Source organism: Salarias fasciatus, chromosome 14 (genome assembly GCF_902148845.1).
Source record: "Salarias fasciatus chromosome 14, fSalaFa1.1, whole genome shotgun sequence".
NCBI classification, from domain to species: domain Eukaryota; kingdom Metazoa; phylum Chordata; class Actinopteri; order Blenniiformes; family Blenniidae; genus Salarias; species Salarias fasciatus.
The window spans coordinates 23,689,082-23,709,934 of NC_043758.1; the positions used below are offsets into that span (position 1 = coordinate 23,689,082).

The 20,853-nt window shown below is 44.0% G+C and overlaps 1 protein-coding gene across 1 annotated transcript; it reads right to left on the minus strand.

Annotated features, from left to right (window-relative positions):
• LOC115400639 (myelin protein zero-like protein 2) lies at positions 1-19,539 on the minus strand. Its single transcript, XM_030108645.1, has 5 exons — positions 19,266-19,539; positions 3,517-3,686; positions 2,995-3,205; positions 2,686-2,857; positions 1-1,231 (listed from the first exon to the last, which is right to left on the minus strand). Exons 1-5 carry the CDS (start codon positions 19,318-19,320, stop codon positions 1,069-1,071), a joined length of 771 nt encoding a protein of 256 aa, XP_029964505.1. The 5' UTR covers positions 19,321-19,539; the 3' UTR covers positions 1-1,068.
• Between the last annotated feature and the right edge of the window lie 1,314 nt (positions 19,540-20,853).

Sequence of the window (20,853 nt, forward strand, 5' to 3'; positions counted from 1 at the left end):
AAAATTTAAGAGCAATTTTATTAGAAAAATGTTTTCAATACACATATACATTTGTATAAAATCTCTACAACAAATAAGGTGACACTTTTGAACATGATAAAATATATATGTAGAAAACTAAAAAAAAAAAAAAAAGGAGGAAATCTATAAACATCTTGCAGTAATAAAATAAAAGTAAAAATCCTGATTAAAGACAGGTAATACAGACATTTGTTAGTAGACGTGATGCATTCACAGGCGCGTGCAGAAAAAAAAAAAACAGGCTCTCAAGGGCATTTTGCAATCAAAGGTTTTCAGATCTGACAGCATGCATTCAGGGCTGGAAGGTGCTGCAGCTGGCACGCTGATCAAGTACTTGGCCTTCTGACTAAATAAAGCCGAATCACAGTTTTGCTGCTGTATCAAAGTAATCTGACGTGGCTCGTTGTAAGCATCCCGGCCTACATGTGCGGAAGGAGACGACTGACGCTGAGGGGTATCAAACGGTCCGCTACTGCCTGAAATCCGAGACTTTCCCAGTGATTTACCCTCATGGAAGGTTGTCCTGCACTATTCTGCTGGATTTCAGCTATTAGCTCAACGGGAAACTTCTCTGCATGAGCCAAAAGCAGCCTCTGAAATAGAGACATTGGTACGGCTCATTTGTCTCATTCTGTCTGTACATGTCGATACGTTCAATGAGATCAATTTCTTACAGCAGCTGATTTTAGTATATCGGCTTTCTCCTCTTTAGGAGATTCATGGTAGAACCAAGAGACAGATATTGAACAACAATTGACCCTCAGTTCATTCCTGTGGTTTCATTCGGGCATGAATGATGCAGTATTTTCTCACTCGTACTTTTGTCTTGCCCTTCCTCAGCAGCAATCTCTTTCTTCTCAAAAGTGGAATCTGTTCCTCACATTGTCAAACCACGGGCTTATTTTCCTCACAGTAGCCGCACTTCTTCATGTAGACTCCGCTCGGCTCGGCGGTGGGATCCTCGGGTTCCACCATGGCTCTCCCTCCAGAGAAAGCTTCCCGGCCGGCTTCACGCCAGCATCGCTGCCCTCGTCTTCCTCCGGCTCCTCAGTCGGAGTCATCATCGTCGTCGTCGTCGTCATCGGAGCTCGGACCCTCATCCTCTGAGGAGCTGGAGGACGGGGTGCTGGGGTCCGAGATCATGCCGTCCGAACTGTCAATCTCTATGGACGGTTCTGATAGGTAGAGGTGGACGGCCCTCGACGGGTGGCTGAGACGTGCACACACAGGAGGGACGACGCAGACGGCCACCAGGGGGAGGCAGGGGCAACAAACACAGGGGGGCATACATTCATGCATGGCACATTCATGAATCATTGATGTGCACGAATGCGCACAGGTCACACACAACGGGGACGGGACAAGGACGAGTGGACACAAACACAGCAGCGGGGACAAAGGGTTAGCGTCAAACACCGTTCAGAGAAAAGGTTGGATCAGAACATTCGTTTTCCTTTTTTTCCATCTGATCGGAGAGGAAATAGTTTATTCCCTTATCAAGCACTTCTCTCTGAGAGATTCAGTTTGAAGCCTAACTTTATGCACCACATTCAGTAAGTTAAAGTAGCCAGCCACTGCACCGCTTTTACAGACCAGATCTGAAAACCCAAGAGAGCGGCAAAGAAGCCTGGCATGCCCAAGAAAAGCAGTGTAACAAATCAGCTCATTGTTTGAAACAGACAGAAGGACAATAAAATGTTTATCAGGAACAGAATTGTCTGCCTGGCAGTGAAAGGTTCAGATTATTGCCACAGTTACTGTAAATTTGCTGATTATCATGTCTGTTTCCAACAAGTGCTCAACATCAGGTTTCCATCATTTGATAACACCCCAGTTATTTCTGACACAGTTGCAAATAAAACTGTTACATATAAAAAGAAATACAGCATTGTAACTTCAGTAGTGAAACAAAACGCACATGTAAACCAGCGTCCTCGTGCAGATTCAGATGAACCACAGTCGATTGGACCAGACAGCTGACATATACACCCAATGGAAGGAGGCTTGGTAACAATTTGGTTTCATAATGTTTCCCAGCATGTGGGGATTAGAGCAATCCAATGAAAGCTTGGAAAGGGCTCATTCTTTGTTCTAGTCTTGTTATTGTTCGATGGAACAATATATTAAACATATGCCAATTGTGACATCGCTGTGTTGGGGTCTGAACTGTATTAGTGAGGAAGAAAACAGCCGAAATGCACCATTGTTCTACCTCTACGATCATCAAAACATTGACTCCAAACAGGAAATATGCTTGGAAGCACATCAAGCTGCACAGGAAAAGATGAACTGATAAAAAACGTTGTTTTTTCACAGAAATGAAAGGCACAGGGTGATATCATGAAGCTACAGAGCAGTCTGGCTAAAGTTCACTGTCTAGAATTGTCTACACGAAGGCACGTTCTTCATTCACACCTGCTTAACCACAGCTGCCCGTTACTGGTCCGAGTCTGGGGTCCAAAGACTGCAGTTGGAGAGGAAGGAAGAAAGCGAAGCGTCCAGTAGGGAAAGAGCCCCTGACCCCCAGAGAGGAGCGCCACATGCCCCGATCCCCACAGTCAATGGAGGAGAGAGAAAGAAGGCCTGTGATTTCTCTCTTCCTCTCTCTTCCCCTTCCTCCTCCTCCTCCTCCTCCTCTCCCTCTGTCACTCCGGTCAGTCTTACCACGCTGTGGGGTCTTTTCGCTCTTTGCGGGGGGCCTCCTCGTTCCCCTCCAGCTGCCTCTCCCTCCTCCTCCTGCACCGCCGGCAGGACACGATGATGACGAGGAGGACGACCACCAGGGTGATGCCGCCTCCGATGGCCAGCACCAGGAAGAGAAGCTCGGAGAAAGAGGCTGTCGGTGACCAGAGAACATACAAATGAGTGAACTTTTGTACTGTTTCCTGCAAACTGCAATAACTGAGTAGCTAAATCTGAAGCACGGCATCGGGATATTTTGGAAATGATTTGGAGGAAGAATCAGCTGCTGACCTGTGGTGACCACACGGAGTTTGATCTCTCCAACCGTGCCGTGGACGTCAGGTGGATTCTTCACCTGGCAGATGTACGTGCCGTTGTAGGTGAACTTCACCTGCCGGATGATGATGGACGCGTCTTGGCCCATGATGTTGCCGTCCCAGGCGATGCGCTTCCTGAAGATGCCCTCTACGGGTGGATATGGCTTCTGCTGGTAGTGAAACACCTACGAGAGGAATTAGAAGAAAGGATTTGATGTACGCCACAGTGACACTATTTGAAATAAATTGGAGCAGCTGCTGCCGGGAAGGAACTATATTTTATTACTGCAAGTGAAAAAAAAAACGTACCCAGACAATTCTCAATATGCATGCACACAAGAACACAAACACAGGCTTGACTCGGAGGCTCCACGGGGAGCCCGATGACTCACCGACTCCTCTCTCGGTTGATTGTGGGGGTGGATGCTCCCTGACACAATGCAGGAGGCTTATCTCACTTTTTTTATTCATGCAAAAGAGACACACAGACACTCACCGTCTCCTCGCGGCCCTTTGTTAGAGGTCTGAAGGTCCAGGAGATGGTGACGGAGTTGGCGTTGATGGCGGACGAGCTGTAGAACGTGCACTTCAGGCGAACATCTGTCCCATTGACCGCCTCCATACTCCCAGGTGTGGATATACGTATCCCGCTCACCTGCAGCACTCCTGAGGAAGCAAGCACCAGGATCAGAAGCTGAGCTCACACAGAAGGAATTGCACATAAAGAAAAATCAATGCATGCATGAGATAGGGTCCAGGCAGCGGTTAAAGAAAGCACAGGAACGCAAACAGATGCAGTATGAATTTATCTTCATCAGTAAATTCCAGCTTTCTGAGAGTGTGCAGCGCACCCAGTGACCCTTCCTCTGCCCACACAGCGCTGCTGCAGGAAAAATCATTAGCTTGAAGTTGTCACCAGAACCGTATTAGATACATGCAGCGTGCTGCAAACTGTTACAAACTAAAATCCTCCAAGCTGCTGCAAGTGCTAAAGTGCAAAATGCATGATCAGTCAACACGCACCAAACAATAGAGTGCCTTTTCCTCCTGAAAGTAGGGCAAATCAGGGACGCCTAATGAATAATAGCCTCCTTGACAACACTATTAGATGAGATAGGACAGAAATTGAAAGCCTGCTGTATGTAATGTGGATATGGACTGCATCAATCTTTACAGTAGACCACATCCATTAGATGTAAAACGGATGGACTGTGTGAGCAGCGTCATGATGGATTGAGCTCCTCAGATTGGAGCTCGTGCTGCTATACACCACACAGACACACACACCAAATGCCCACTATCCTGGGAAGATGCATGTTTGACTCTCCAACCTCAAGATTGCAGAATCTTTGCTGAGCTATCTATGGGAGGATCTCCATACATCCTAATCATATGGGTGGCCCTGCTAAAGCTGATGCCCAGGCACGCAGCAGGACATCCATCAGCGAAGCTCAGGGCAGCCAAGAACTGTCCATCGTATGAAGACGCTCCAACTCTCAGAAACACGTCAGTCTGAGAGAGGAGCCATCTGTGACTCCGATCACCTGAGTGCACGGGTCGTATCGGGTTCCAGAAACATTATTCAAAGACCAAATGAGCAATACCGGCCTCCATGTCTTCCTGTGAACAGTGTGAAATGTGTGATCCGCCACTCAAGTGTGTGTTCTTTACCTTTTACTTTAGTACACTTAAATGTGACTACAGACAAAAAGACAAGCACACAGTCAATTAAAAAAGTAACATAGCCATCTTAAAAAAACACCCATAGCTAAGCAGTTGCATTTCATGGATCACATGAATCTTGTATTTGATTCTTAATTTAGCACTGTCCTGAAGCAGTCACCAGCATGGTCTGCAAAATGCCCGGATCTGATCTTAACATTGTGTCATTCTCAGTTTATTTATTTAGGAAGCAACATCTCAGCTGTAATGAAATTGAGTGTGCATTTATTTATTGTCTGCAGAGTCTGTAAAGTGGAATTAACAGTGAAATGGATGAGATGTAACTCGTTGCTGCTTTTTAATAAAATCATTGCACAACAGAAATTGCACTTTGACAGTACTCACTATGGCGCACATGAATAATGCATCACATTGAGATTTGCAGCTCTGAACACGGCAATATAAAATGTGAGGCGGTAACACGAGCAGCAACACGAGGCTCCAGGTGCAGAGCCGAGGAAGGTCTGGGAGATGAGGGTAAATTGAGTCGTACGGTCACCTCTGCATTGTAATCACACTGAGAATTAAGACCGGAGCTCGCTGGGAAAATGTCAGCGGGGGCTTTGCTCCTCGGGCTCTGTGTTCTGCTCCTTATCAGGCCGGGGAGTGTTTCCTGTGGGCCGGGATGAGAGAGCAGGGCGACCAGACGGCCCCCTCGCAGCATCAAACAGACGGGCCGCTCTCTCATCGCTGGAGCCCTGACAGCGCTCGAACAGACTAATGTGTTTTAAATGAGCCCGATGAAACCTGGGAGTGGCTGCGTACGAGCGGCCAGTACAGGCAGCGGCCATGCTGCGAGGGAAACGTCCACCTTTGCACATCGCATGGTGCTTTGTTGGATGGACATCAAAGGGGAGAGGCCGCATCTGCTCCGCTGCTTTCTGGCTTCTTCCTTCACCTGGCCATGCGCACGGAAAATACTGAAGTTAGTAGATGAGGCTGCCCGTCTTTTGGATATTCATTAGGCAGATAACATCGGGCCTGGCTGGATTCGCTCAGCTCGTAATGACTCTCTTCTTGGCTGCACTGTACGTGTGTGTTTTGTGAATATTAAGTCCTTATGGATGAATCCGTCCCACCAGAGACACTAACCTGAGGTCAGTGTGAGGGTTGGATATGAGAAAAGAAGAGGAAGAGCACTCCTCTACTTTCATTTTCCGGTTTCTCAGCATGAATACAAGCTCACTGTGGACAACACATATTTTGATGTTTATTACATTTTTGTTTGTTTTCCTTATAAGCTCATGCTTATTTCATCAACGTGGTCATAGATCATTAAAAATAATTCCACTGCTGCCCAACGCATTTACTAGGCAAATAGGAGGAAAGAGTTATGTTTTTTTTTTTCTTTTTTATTCAATTCAGCTTTATTTATTCAGTCTTGAGAGTGCAGTGATAAATTGGTACATATTAGACATGGACAATCTAACTTCCACGAGGATGAATCCTCAACTATTCTTGTGATCTTTTAAGGTCTGAGACAGAGGACTAATTTTACTAAGATCCTGATAAGTTGCACTTTGAGCAATTTAAAGTGAAATTTGTGCAACTTTTGCAGGTGATCAACTTAAAATAAAGCCATAAGTGATGTCATGCACACACAGGAGTATTTAAATGGGGTTTTTATATGTGTTAAACCATATTTACACAAGACCGATCTGCTGGAAATTGTTTTGTTTCCATATCTGTTTGGTTGCATTTTCCACGCAGTGATTAGATGTGGGACTGAACGCCCACAAACACAAAATGGCATGTGTTATTATGAAGTTGGATCATTTGGCTCTGGAAGTTGTGAAATAAATCAAAAATTACACAAAAAACATCTGAAGCAAAAAAAAAAAAACAAACACGAAAAAAGCGAGCGGCAATATGGGGGAAGATCAGTGACAAATGGAAAGTTATGGAGAGAAGAAGAGTAACAGAAGAGATTCAGAAAACACTGGAAGACCTAAGAAGGGATATTGCACAGAAACTATCTTTCAATAAAATCTACAAATAAAAGTCGTGATGAGCCAGTTGTAGAAATGACTTTCATCGTGAGCAGCAGTATTTTTAAACAATCTAATTTGGACACGTTGAAAACATGAACACGACTAACATAGATGTAAATTAGTGCACTTAGCTATATCTACTTTAACTTTTACTTTGTACCGATCTGGTTTAGGTTAGAATTAAAGCATTCACTAAGTCCTGTTTACACAGAAAAGAAGGGTAAACCTTTATCATGATCACAACACTGCTACAATGGCTACTGTCTTATTTTATATATACATATCTGGAGGCAGGGCCGGCCCGGGCTTCAGAGGCGCCCTAGGCGAGCCCGAGACGAGCGCCCCTTGGGAGCGTGTTTTTGGAGCGGTCCCGACATTTGTTGAGCGGGGGGGGGGGGGGGGGGGGGGGGGGGGCTGAGTAGCGATGCCGAACAATACCGATCAGTGCCGGGCAGCGCCGAGGACGAGGAGCGCGGTGCGTCGGACCGCTGCACAGCGGGGCACACGGAACACAGAGCGTCGTGGCGCCCCTTGTACGACCGCGGCGCCCCCCTCGGGACGTGGCGCCCTAGGCGGCCGCCTAGTTCGCCTATGCCTAGAGCCGGCCCTGTCTGGAGGATTAGCAGCGCAGCACTGTGAAGTGCCCATCTTCCCTTCAAAAATACTTTAAAATCTCTCTCTCAAGTGATTCATCGGGCTTCAGAAAGGGCCACATTTCACGTCTTCCCTAAACCAAATCCATTAGTTAAGTACATGAATTTAAACAAGCGTTGTTAATCTCCTCTGAACAACAATGAATCTAAAAATGCTTTCAACGCCGCTGCTCTTTGACACAAGCAGAGCTGATTAAGACTGAAGGTTAATTGGACTTTTTTTTTTTCCGGCGGAGTGGATTTTAGCAGAACGGCGGCCCCGTTACAGCGCTTCCATTACTAATTTGCCCCAACAGCTAAAAAGTACATGATTGCTACTTAATCGGCCATTAGCGAGTGCTAATTGGCGAAGAGGATGCGTGCCATTACAAGAGCGAAGACATTAGCGTGAAGAATCTGACTCATTCAGAGGAAGAGAGGGAAGATAAATAAGACGACAAGAGGGAGACATGAAAACTGGACAAGGCGTCGAGTCGACGAGTGACTGAATGGGCGGAGCCAGGCTAACAAAATTATGGAAACTGTATTCTTCTACATAATTGCAGTCTGACGGACCGAGATAAGATAACGCTGCTTGTTTGTTTGCTCATTTGTCCGAGCATTCACTCGAGCACTCCAGCACGCCTTGCTGTCCTATTTGAGCCGCCCGCTTATTTACATGCGAACATCCTGCCTGGCCAGTGCTGACCACACCCAGCACCCAGAGACAGAGAGAAGGAGCTTTCACAGCTTATTAAGATCAAGTTATGTAGCTCTGCGCACGAGGGCAAGGCCAGAGAGGACCGATATATGCAGTTAACGTGATTACTCTGACCGACTTACTGGGGTCTTTATCCAGTTATTTTCTGTAACTCATTTCCTCTTCTACGTGTTTCAGGAACTTGGAGGTAAAAGGGTTTCATTAACACCTGAAAAAACTTATGAAAATGCATAATTATTAGCGTTTTGCAGATTTAGTCTGTATGTGTAAAGTAAATCTATTACAACTTTTTAATAGTAATTAAAAAGACGACAGAGTGTGAAGTGTGCAAACACATGGCAGCTTGATTGGCTTTACTTGAAACTGTTAACGGTGAAAATGAAGTGTTTCAACTTGTAAGATTTCACTTCAGTTTCGTCACTTTGTGTGTGTGTGTGTGTGTGTGTGTGTGTGTGAGATCCCAGATGTTTGTATTCACAATAACGGGAAAAGATTGGAAAACCATATCTTCCTGTTGGAGCACAGAAAGGTATAGCATATGTGTGAGTGTTTATTTGCCAGGATTTGAGAGTGGGGGGATTGGCACAGGTCCACCACACATTCTCTCACACACACACACACACACACACACACACACACACACACACACACACACACACACAGTCCCGTTGAATGTACAGGCATTGGCTTTAGTCCATCATATCAATCAATAAGTCCAGTATATCACAATTAAATGAACTTGCTGAACCTTTAATGCACTTCATCCTACCTGTCAACGCCGCTCGCTACAAGCTACGCGGGTCCGCCAGACCACTCTGAAGCCACCGAGGGCAAATACTTTCATCTACCGTAAAATAATCAAACCAAGCCCACTCGAGTGTGATTAGGTCTGCTTGGCTTGGCGGCCATCCCAAGACAGTATAAAAGGAAACAGGAGAAATATCAAGCACGACTCGACCTGCCCACATAATATTTCACCCGCTGTCAAAGAGTATAGGCAGGTTTTAAAGTGCTGAACCCCATCCATAAATGTTTTACACCGTCTTTGGTCTCACACTGCCAGATATATGCAGAAGTCTTTTCTATTCTGTCACAGCTGTAAAACAAAAGAGATTCAGCAAAACTTAAACGGAATGAGATGCATGGCTTGAAGCAAGTTGGAGGATTTTAAGTGAAAAAAAAAATGTTTTATGTTTCCATTTTCATGTGGTAAAATGAAAAAAAAGTAACTCCTAAGAGAACAATTCATGAAAAGAAATGTTTAATTTTGCTATTTGCCACTAAAGTTGCTGTGGGCTTCGGCCTGCTTCACCCAACACGACGAGAGAAGAAAGACAGTATTGACATTCACGTTCCAAAACTCCAAAATAGCAGTTTGCAGTCTGCTAAACTACCGCTCTACTTTTCAGTTCTTGTTGCACCATTAATAAAGTGCCTTCACAAAAAAAGTGAAAAGACTTTCCAGTGATTTTTAGGATATGAAGCAAAACTCTGGAAAACACACCAGCTGCCACGCACAGATGAGATTTCATTAATAACCATGTACTCTTTCCAGCATCTGCTCTATATATACGAAACTTGTTATTGTGGCTTTTTATTCAACAAGTGCGAACTTCATTTGGACAGTAAGTCAGCCACTATCCCAGTCAGTGTTTCTGCAGACATTTGCACACATGAAGCTTATTAACCTCATTCAAACTGCGGTAATCTTACATTATGCATGTTCCCCGTTAGGATCAATGTGCATGCACATATTTACCAGATGTCAAGACGCACTGAACACACAGATTCAATTAAGCCTTTCCTTTATAAATACATGACATGAGACAGAATGACTGCTGCAGAGAGGCGCTCAGCTTTATGTCAGCATATTCAGTATTTTTCTTTCTTCTGGCGCAGAACCCTGAAGTGTCAGTTTCACATCAGCTCTCCATTGTTAAAGGCTGCTCTATTAGACTCTATTTTTATTATCTAGTTAAACAATGCACTCTGACAGCATTCTGCCAGGCCTGACAATCATGTCATGTACAGTGCGTTCTGCACCAAAGAGCACTGCGCTCCCTTTTCCCTTGACTGTCTTTCCCATCACACTCCTCTCATTCTTTGCTGACTATCTGAAGACCTTGTGGAGACTGAAAAATTCTGCAAAGTCAATCCCAAAAGGATGGGATAGTGTGTAAAATGTAGAAGAATGCAGAATGTCATGTCCTGTAATTCCCGTAGCAGAGTTTTTCCACAAGACAAACTATGCAGTGGTTTAGCAATCTTCAGAAAACTACTAAAAACAGTGGAATAATTATAGAAAAAAACATTTCTGGTTGTAAAATTACTGACTTTGAAGATCCCACACTGCACTACATAATCGCTTGAAACTATTCAGAGAGTGTGGAGAATATACACAGACACTTTCAACCTTTTCTGTCTGGAGTTTGTGCTCAACCAGGGCAACTTCCCAGAAGTTTCACGTTTCCAGGCCTTTGAGTGTGTTCTGCACGGCGGAGAGGCTCTCTCTGTAGTCTGAGCTCTGCGCTAAGTTAATATTCTCTGGTATTCTAAACATTTCCTATGAATATCTCCAGAAATAATTTGCAGAAGGACCAAACTCTGTTTTCACGTCGTGTGCTGGAGACTTGCGGGGCTCGGTGCGGTTGCTTCTAAGCTTTGCAAACAGAACAAAGTTTCAAAGAAAAGAAATATGTCAACATTCAAAGTTAGATTGCAAAGTCTCTGCAGAAGCAAAGACTGGTTACTGTTGTTGTTCCCTCAACAGGACACCTGGATTACTGCTTGGAAAGACTCCATTCAGAGTTTAAGAGAGGGAAGGAAACTCTGCAGGAGAAATCAAGCGACCGGCACAACTCTGAATCAGGAAATTGGTTTCATTACAAGATTTCCTTGACGGTGCGTGTTTGGGCCTTTCTTCTCTTCATTATAGCACAGAAACAAAGGGACCACCGCAGGAAACCTGAGTCTGTTGCACTGGGTTTGGAGGAAACACTTAGGACAGGACCAAACACACAAAGGGTTCCGCGGATTACAAAGAGCCTCTTCTCTCCTTTGTGAGACGTTTCACAAGCCCCGGTTACTTTTCTCTATTTTTAACAAGGCCTGTCTTTCATGAGGGGGGCCGGACCGAGCGGCTGGGAATGGCAGGTTCAGGTAACAGTCTCCAGAAGGAGGAGGAGGATGAGGAGGAGGACACGGCGTTTCGGGAGTACGGTACTGTGAGTGTTGAGAGGTGTAATGGGAGGGAAACCCTGCGATGGATATAAGTGGGCTGTATGTTTGTTCTGCTCAGGTTTCCGTTCTTTGCGCACAATCAAGAACATGAAGTTGTGCCAGAACAAGCAAATGTATGGGCAAAAGTATGCACATTTTTTTTGCATGACAGTATGTATGCTACACATTTTTTAGAAACGCTTAATGATTTTTTTTTTTTTTTAAAGAAAATGTTTTGTCAGCATCATTCAACACATTCTGAATTGAGGTAAAAGCAGTAAAAGCAATGTTACAGATTGTTGCTTCCCACTGGTTTAAAACCAAATCACAGTGGTTTCCCAATAAAGTATCTAAAGACAAATCTTAATCAATATAGCTACAAGACTATAGCGTTTACCGAGGTTTTTCATCTGCGAACTCTGACTGTTGAACACTTGGAATCACTTTCTGGCCAGCAGGAAGAGCGGCTACCAGCAGATCCTGTGAAAAATACACTCCTTTGACATTTCCTATTCAATACTAATAATAATAACATTAAAGTGGACAAAAGTTGGATTTGCAGGAGCATATTCTGTGGAAAAAATTACATCAAGACTCTTTGAATTCTTTGGCAGACTCAAAGGTTTACACACCCTTTTTTTTCTGAGGGCCTTCAATAGCTCTTGAGATCTTGGAAATGTAACACTGCATACTTGGATGACAAAGAGAGGTGTTGGGCAATCGTCCCCAATGCAACATCGGTTCACACAAGTGACTTGAGAGAGAGTATCATTTGTAGCAAATCTGGAGCTTCAGATCTAAATTTTAGAGCTCTTGAAATCTGGTAACAGGATGCTGTCATAACTTTCTCCATCAAATTATTCTTAAAAAAAAATAAATAAATAAAATAAACAATTCGTCTATTATTGTGTAACACTACAGTATGTGGTGTTGGTATCTTTCTGCTTTTGGATCAGGCCTTGTAAATGCCAGTGCTCTTTTTATTTTATGATCCTGTTTTAATTAGACACACCTGCCACACTAGCTTAACCACAAATGGAGTTTAATCATAAATGGAGCACATGCTGACTTCATTTAGGATTTTTTTATCCATGACTCTAGATTTTTGTGCTTCTGGCCTTCTGTCACCATGTATTCTGTAAATTAGATCTAAGGAAGTAACATATCTGGAACAGTATCACTCCAATTGATTGGCCCAGTTATGCACAGTTCAAGTTCAGTAAATTTTTTTCTGTCTTGATATTGAAATGAAGATAAATTTGTGATAAATTGTGTCACCGTAATATAAATTGTTATAATAAATACCAAATGTTTCAATCTTCCAGAAAAACTGCCATTTCCTCTCTTACTTTTTGCTCAACTGAGGTTACAGCACTCAATCACACACACGTCTTAGGGGATGATAAAATTCACTTTGAGCCGACGCCGTTTCCCTCAATCCATCGCAGGCGTTGTTGTGACTCCCGTCTGCTCCTCTCAGTGAAGCTTACATTGAAGATACATCACGAACCGAATTCCCGACGCCGGGAGATTGAAGTCGCAAATCTAAAAGCTGCCTTTAATGTGACTCAGCAGAATTTTGCGCCGTGTTTATACAGAAGAGGAAGAATTATGTTTCTTCCCTTTAATAAGGACAGAAACTGCAGCCGGTATATGTGTCTGTGCTCCACTTTAAAGCCTATATCTATATGAACTCTGCCAAACTAATGTGTCTGAATACACTCTAAAGGTCAGTCCGAACAGAGGCCAGGCATCAATCTCATTTTGAACACTTTCTTCCTCCTCCTCCTTCTCCTCCTCCCCCTCCCCCTGCCGCTGCTTCCTCCAGACCGATTGTAATTCATCAGGCATTGTCCAGAGGAAACGTGAAGTGGGTGAGCGAGGATAAGAGTTTAATCCATCAAACCTCTTCCACTCCCACCACACGGCTGACTCAACAACTTCTCCCCAGGATTACAAACTCCTGGGCGTGGGGAGGGGGGGACGGGGGGACGGGGGGACGGGGGACGTGTGCGCTTCCATCCAGCTCACCCACAGCCGGTAAGCTTCCTCTGGACAGAACGTCCCACCCTCCGACCGCGGCCTCCATTTCTCATGTTTACTACGGAGCAAGATATTCATATTTTTCTTGTCTTTTTCTTCTCTCAACAGCGGCATGAGTCACAGAGAAACCATTCCCTTGGTGACTTCCACCTCTGGCAGATGAAAATAAGAATATACAGAGAGATATCAAACAGGACACTGTGGAGGAGGTGGAGACCTCTGCTCTCTGCTCTCTGAGTCACAAAAACTCGTTTCATAAATTAGTTTACTCATTTCAAAGACAAATATTCTGTAAAACTAAGTTTTATAAAGTGTGACTGGCTTTGTACGGCAGTGCTATGTAACTTTAGACGGAGGAAACATCATCTTCCAATTAGGTAAAAGTATTTATTAACATCAGTGCCTGGCTTCGTAGATGCTCTAACAGTGAATGAACCTGTTCGTGGTGGGGAGGTGTGCTTTGATCCTGAGCACTGATTGGACCACTACACTCCTGTTGCAAATCATCGGATTGCTTCTCTCTGCAGCAGCAGGCCGGAGGCTGCAGGAACAGGAACACCTGAGCTGCATGAAAACTGCCAACAGCAAAGACTGTGAAACTGTGAGGCTTTGTGCCGTGAAGGAGAATGAACTTTGCCCCAGGGTTATTTCCCACGGTAAAACTCCAAAATCTTGTGGAAATCTGTCAGAGCTGGAAGCTGTTATAACTGGAAAAGGGAAACCAGCTCATTATTAAAATACGAAGTTACGTACAATAGCTCCATGTTGGTATACAGCAAACGTACGGCTCTAATATAAAAGTAGTTTGTTTTCAGCTGCAGAACATTTCGACTTCCTCTGAACTTGATACCACATAAAACTGATGTGGAATATTTTGACTAGTATTTAGATTTCCTGTTCTCTGAGACGCTGAAGGACACACTGTTATGACTGGAGCTGACTGCAGTCATGAACTTTCATCTGAGAGGCAGCAGGAGCTTTTCTCCTGATTATTGTCTGAATAACGTGTGTTGACTGAAATCATAGCAGAGTGGGGTTGGCCTTGCTCTCAATCAGCTGATTCGCGTATGTAACCTTTGCATTCCTAAAACAAAACCTCCATGTGCAGCGGAAACACCTTGACTCCTCATTTTTATCTCTCGCTCACAAAATTCCACAACAGTAACACAGAGTTACAAAATGGCAACATGACACAAGGTTCATGACGTGACACAGGCTAAAAGATTACAATAAAATTAAAATGTGTCAAAATTACTGCATACTTTCACAAAATAGCTTCGTTCCATGGAACGTTCCATGCTGGATAACACTGGTATTTTTTAAAATCTTTTTTTCCAGCATAAGTTAGATATTATGTTAAACTTAAATTCAGTTATCCTTGCTCCATTTTACACCTCGATTCTTTTCTGTTGGTGTCAGTTAGTAGAAAACACAGGTCGGCTGGCCACTTTATTTATGTAACGCAAAGCACCAAGCTAAATCAAACCAATGTTCCATCTTTAAAAACTGAACAATATTTCATTGAAAATATAATTCAATATGTAAGTCCTCCATTTACAAGTCAGTTTCTCTTTGTCTCACTCAAACTTGTCTCAAAAATGTGGTAAACTTGACCTATTTGATGTACATGTACATTTAATTTTAGTTGTAATACATATGCAATCAGATATTCTCTCATCACACCTCTGCCAAGAAGAAAACAACCCCTTTTTTCGAACCTCAATGATCCTTAAATTCGAACTGTTCTGATCAGTTCATGAAGTAACTTCTTTGCACTGTTTTTACAGCACATTTCAGCATTCTTCATTCTGCTGAAGCCGCAAAATCTGAAACACAAGTCTCTATTCTGCATTTGTGGTTAAGCTTATAGAGCAAAAGTCAAATGAATTTGACAAAATGAAGAAGCGAGGGTTTCGTTGATGCGGTTTTACAGTCGGTCTGCATCTACTGCTGAACTGCACAGCTGAGACGTCATGTTTGGTCGCTTGTCCTTCACCTGCTTCCTTCATGACTCTCCTCCCCCTTCGCATCAATTTACACTCTAACTCCACCAAATTACTGAGTTCACTATCAGATAATTAAAGCACGGAGGCACATGATTGAGTGTTTCTCTATGTTAAAAAAAAAGGGAAATAATAGCTGGATTTGAAAGTGGCATACCGAACAAAGGAAAGGAAATCGAAGCACATCACAAAGTAACTTTCCCGGCCTGAGAAATTCTAGTGACTCTGTTTTCAGTCACAAATTATTCAGCTAATAAGCGATGACTCAGAAAAAACAGCTGCTATTCAGTGGAAAGTAGCGTTGCATTCTGTGAAGCCCCTGAAGTCTTGTTTTGACTTGTGGCTCTACTTGTTTAGAGTGACTGTAAATAGTTTCGGGGCGAGCGGCGTGCCAGAGGAAGGCCTGCAAAGTGACAGTGACCACATAAACAGAAACCCAGGCTCATAAATATGTCCTATTTGTATTCAGACGAGATGCAGATGATCGTCGAGTGTGTGCGTGCATGCCCGTGTGCGTGCATGCCCGCGTGCGTGCGCGTGTGTCTGTGTGTCAAACCCCTGCTGAACCTGGAAACATAAATACTGATAAACGCCTGTTTACGTCTGAGCCTCATGATTTAAATGCCACGTGGGGAAGGCCCCGCCGCCATCCTCAAACGCTTTACAGATGGTGCCTCGGAGCCTCGCGCTGCCCGGGATCGGCCTGCCGTCGTGTGCCAACGCGTCACTGGCAATCGCGTCAGCCCCACACAAAGGCCAGCCGTCCCTCTTAGGTGTGTCAACACAGGGCGGCAAGTCGAAAACCGCAGTCGCGTTTTGTTATAATGACTTGTTATTGCGGCGAGACCAGGCCCGCCGCGGCCGGGAGATACCAGCTCCGTTCCTGTAAACAGACGCAAGGAGCTGCTTCTCCGGATGGAAACCCGCCGGGTTGAAGCAGAGAAGCACAAATGAGCTGTGATTTTTTTTTTTTTTTTGGGGTTTGCTTTTGTTGGTATGCTGCCGTCAGCAAGCAGACATAAACCTGTAAGTCAGGACAGGCTGCCGCACGTCAGCGTTCAGGCATTTCTGGTTCGGGAGGAAAATGTGGGAGGAAGACAAAAGAATTAAAGCACAAAGGGTAACATAAAAACTCATTTAGCGACAACAGTTTTTAAGGAAAAGTGGGGTTTTCGGGCTTCTGGATCTGTTTTCTTATTATCGCGTCAGTTTGTGGCTGACTTGTTATTTTGCTGGATTTGAACTAAAGTAGCACAAAGAAGAAAAGTCTCAAAACAACATGCTTTTAAACCCTCACAGAGAAAGAGTAGCAATACAGGACACACTGCGGGCTTCCTACTTCGTTCTCTTTGCTTGATGTTTTTGTGACCACAGTACAAATATCCTACCTCCGTGTGACTTCACCTTCTCCTGATGCTTCCCATCAAAACACCTGTTTCTGACAGAGTTTAATACACCCTCGCTTCATTTGGGCTTGAAGTTGTTTAGTATCAAAATCAACAATAAAAGCTAAAAAACAAACCTCATTTCTAATTACTTTATTTCGACTGTTTTATTGTGAAGCATCAGATATACTTTGAAATGGTGAAGATTTAATACTATAAGTCAAATTTACCTACTCCTCTACGGAGTGTACGAATGTTCATTTGGTACAAGTTTTAAACCGGATGCCCTTCCTGAGCGCCCCCAGTCAAAGCGGGGGGTGAAAGCATTGGTCTGGGGCCCACAGTGGTGACCATGAGCAGAGAGCCTCTTCTTACAAACCCACTTCCTTAACAACTCCCCGTATCCAGTAAAAGTCCCACGTTTCCCATAGTCTTAGCAGAGTTAACCTTCTTACTGTGATTTTGTATATCATAAGAAATCATTCTGTGTGTATTTTGCTCCCTTTATTCCAGTTGAATGAAGCTGTTTTCTTATATATTTTTCACCACCTTTCATATATGTTGGTCAACTGTTTCAGACATTTGTAGAACTTAATATAATTATGTTATCACTCAGGATATGCATGTCAGTCACCTTTTATTATCTGTTGATTTCGCCTGACCTCATTTAGTAATGGGCCCTCTGTTAAAACCAATTCATCGAGTTGATTCTATCTTTCAAAAGACTGAACATTGATTTTCTGTGGATTTTGGATGTTTTCAGAAAGCGCGGGGATGAAGTGGGGTTCTGTTAAAGGATACCACATTGTTTTCGTCCCGTAACATGAAAATCTCAGCAAGGCTGCACTTTGATTTCAATTCATTTATTATTTTTCATCATGCTGCTTGGAACAGAAACGAACCATTAAGGAGTAAGCTATCCAGAAAACATGTTTATTTTTTTCATGGGTTTGTTTTTGTCAGAATATGATCTGATATTGTTTTACAGTAGCTGTGCCTGCTCTCTCGCCGCAGCCACCAGAGACACCAGAGCTTTTTCAGCTCCATAAAATGATTTAATAAAAGAAAAAAAAAATCCACATTTAGTAAACAATGCTCCCAGAAGGATCTTGCCACAAATTATGATTTAAAGCATAAAAAATGAAAACAGCTGCCAAGCACACGTTACAAATACCCACAGAGGAAACCGTACATTTATCTCTAATAGAGCCGGCACAACACTTGCTGTGATGGAGTTTAGAGTGGTGGAGCAGAGGGAGATCTTCACCCTCTCCTTCAAAACAGGCTCTCTGCAGCAGCTCAACACGAGCTGTCTTTGATCAGTACAACGTGTGTCAAAACAGTGGCGTGCCGAGGGGCGAGCGTGTTCGTGCTGGAGCTGCTCTTAATGTCAGCTCATCCATCCACCTGATGGGAGCCCGAGCGGGGAAGCGAGAGGAGCTCCATTTATTCCTGCACACATTTGCACACATTGCAATTCAATTCCACATGGCTCATGAAAATTTGTTGTTTGCGCTTGCTTGTTTCATCCTGCCTTCCCGTCTTGCCAATGCTCCAGAGCCGAAGGCAATGGAAATTACAGAGATGCAGCTGAGGTGTAATCAGCTCCAGCATGTTTTCCTTCTTCATCCACACGCATTTGATCATACACCCCCCCTTCATCCTCACGGCACACACTCAGTCCTCCTCCTGCTCCTTCTGTGTCAGCCCTCCACCGTGTTATGACTGATCTGCAGACACATGCTCACTGTAAACATAAGCAGCTTGCCACTACAGTGGATCCCAACATGGTGCTTTGGCAGCGGATGGACACGTTCAATCAATATAATCCACTTTACCGGGGATGGACAGAGATTACTTCAAGGTTAAACAACCTGGCTATCTTCTCAATGAATTGGCTTTGATATGCAGACTCAGTGATGTTAAAACATGGTCCATTAGAAGCTCTGACAATGTGATCTCCGGCCGTTTATGTTGTTATGATCCACACTGTCACATCCTCAGCAGGAAGACGGTGGACGTATCTGTGTCAGGCAGAACAATAAGGAGTCTAGACGGAGGATGTTGATAGTTGGGAGGACAATTTTAAAACACCCACACACCCACAGAGTTTCACTGCGTCCACGGGAAGTCATCAGTGCCACTGCTCCTTCCCCGTGACGCACGGCGCAGGCCGGAGCTGGAGGTCAGGGGTCCCGGAGGAGCTGTCACTTATGTCTCGCTTTGAACTGCGATTATTGGGAGCGTCTCTCAGACTAATGGATTCCCATCCTGTTATGACTGAAGGTCCCTCCTGGGACATCACACTGTAAACTTCTGGAAAACCCAGCATGGCACCACTCACAGACAAAAGGCTCAACTCACAATCACGAACAGGTTCAGGCGCAATGGTTCCATTGCGCAACAACCCAAAACTTTTTTTTTTTTTTTTTGGAAAAACAATCAAAATGAATAAATAAATAAATAAAAATCAAAGTTGAATAAGTTGGTTATAAGTGTTGAGGAGCAGATACACAGCGGGGGTCTCACCTGAAGCTGCGAGTCCACAGAGGACGGTGAGGACATGGAGCCCCTTTACGCACATTGGACGGACGCCCGGATGGTCCGAAACCCAGCGAGAGGAGTGAAGCTCGACCAGCCCACTGGCGCACGAACACACCGACTCACGGACACGCGGCGGTCAGGTCAGCGGACCCTCGTCTCGGAGGGATGGCGAGCTGAAGTCACGGCGAGTCGCTGCTCTCTCCTCCACCCTGTCCTCCCTCTCCGTGTCTCTGTGTCTCTCTCTCCACAGACGCGTCCCGACTCGCCGCTTCGCTCTCTGCGCCCTCCCACCACCACATTTTCGGGCGGAGTAACAAACTCTGCCACTTTTTTCTTTCCTTTTTTTTTTTCTTCAATGCCGCCTACCCTTTCTCCCTCCTCACAGGTTCAACCCGGAGTTTCTGAATTCTTGACGCTCATCCAACCTGTTCCGCAGCCGCGCGCGAGAAAACCAGCCGGAGAAGTGTCTCTTTACGGTGAAAGCGCGACAGATCGGGTTTATACAGAATCACAGTCCAGCACAAAGGGTCCAACACAGGCTGACAACAATGTTTGTGATTAAAATTAACTCTGCTGATCGAAAATCAACGTTTTAATAGTTTAATAGTTTAATAGTAGGTGCAAATAGAGATGATAAAGTTCCCACTGCCCACATTCTACATCCTTATATGCTCATCTGGGTCATCATTACAATCAATAAACCACTAAAGAGAAACTTAAACAACATCAGTGATTGAATTCAAGAATGATACCGGTTTAATATACTATAAGACTTGCATAAATACCTCAAAACTGTATTAAAAGTCAGATTAACCCAGGGATCACAGTAAAATGATGATTCCAATCACTTGAGATGAACACTTAGGGTTTCTGTGTTTGTTTGTTTGGTTGGTTGGTTACATATGAGCCCTGCTTCAGACCTGATCTCTCTGAAGTTTCCATTACATGTTCAGCAAAGACTCATATTTTATTCCTGCACTTCTCAGTACAACACAGAAATGTTAACTTGTTCCCACTCCTGGTTGCACAGTGAATATAAACACAATATACATATTAGACTTAAAACACCTGCATACTTGGATACATGCATAGACATATACATATATAATGAATCAATACAATAAGCACTTTAGATTTCGACTATTTAGAAGTCTATATTTAAAATATTTAAAATAATAATATTTTAAAATATATACCATCAAAAGTGTATATCACTCAATGAAGGAGAGAAATAAAGTAGCTGCTCAGTGAAAGTCATGTTGATGTTTGATCTCTGTCATCTCTTTCTGTAAAACCCTCTGAGTTGTGTAGTTTTTGATGTAAATGTGTTGATTTCAGCCTTTATGACACATTTCAAAGTCAAAGTAGCTTTCACTGGATCGATCCACTCTCTTATCGCTGGTGCTTTTCAGTGGAAGGTGAGCAGGGACATTTTACTGCTCGTGTTGGAAGCGTGTATTTCATGCAGCTGTCTCTTTGCTGGATCGAACCACTTGGGGGCAGAGCTGCACTTTGACGGAGGCTTCGCTCTTCCCTCTCTCCTGCTCAGAAACCTGAGAACTTCTCAACATGC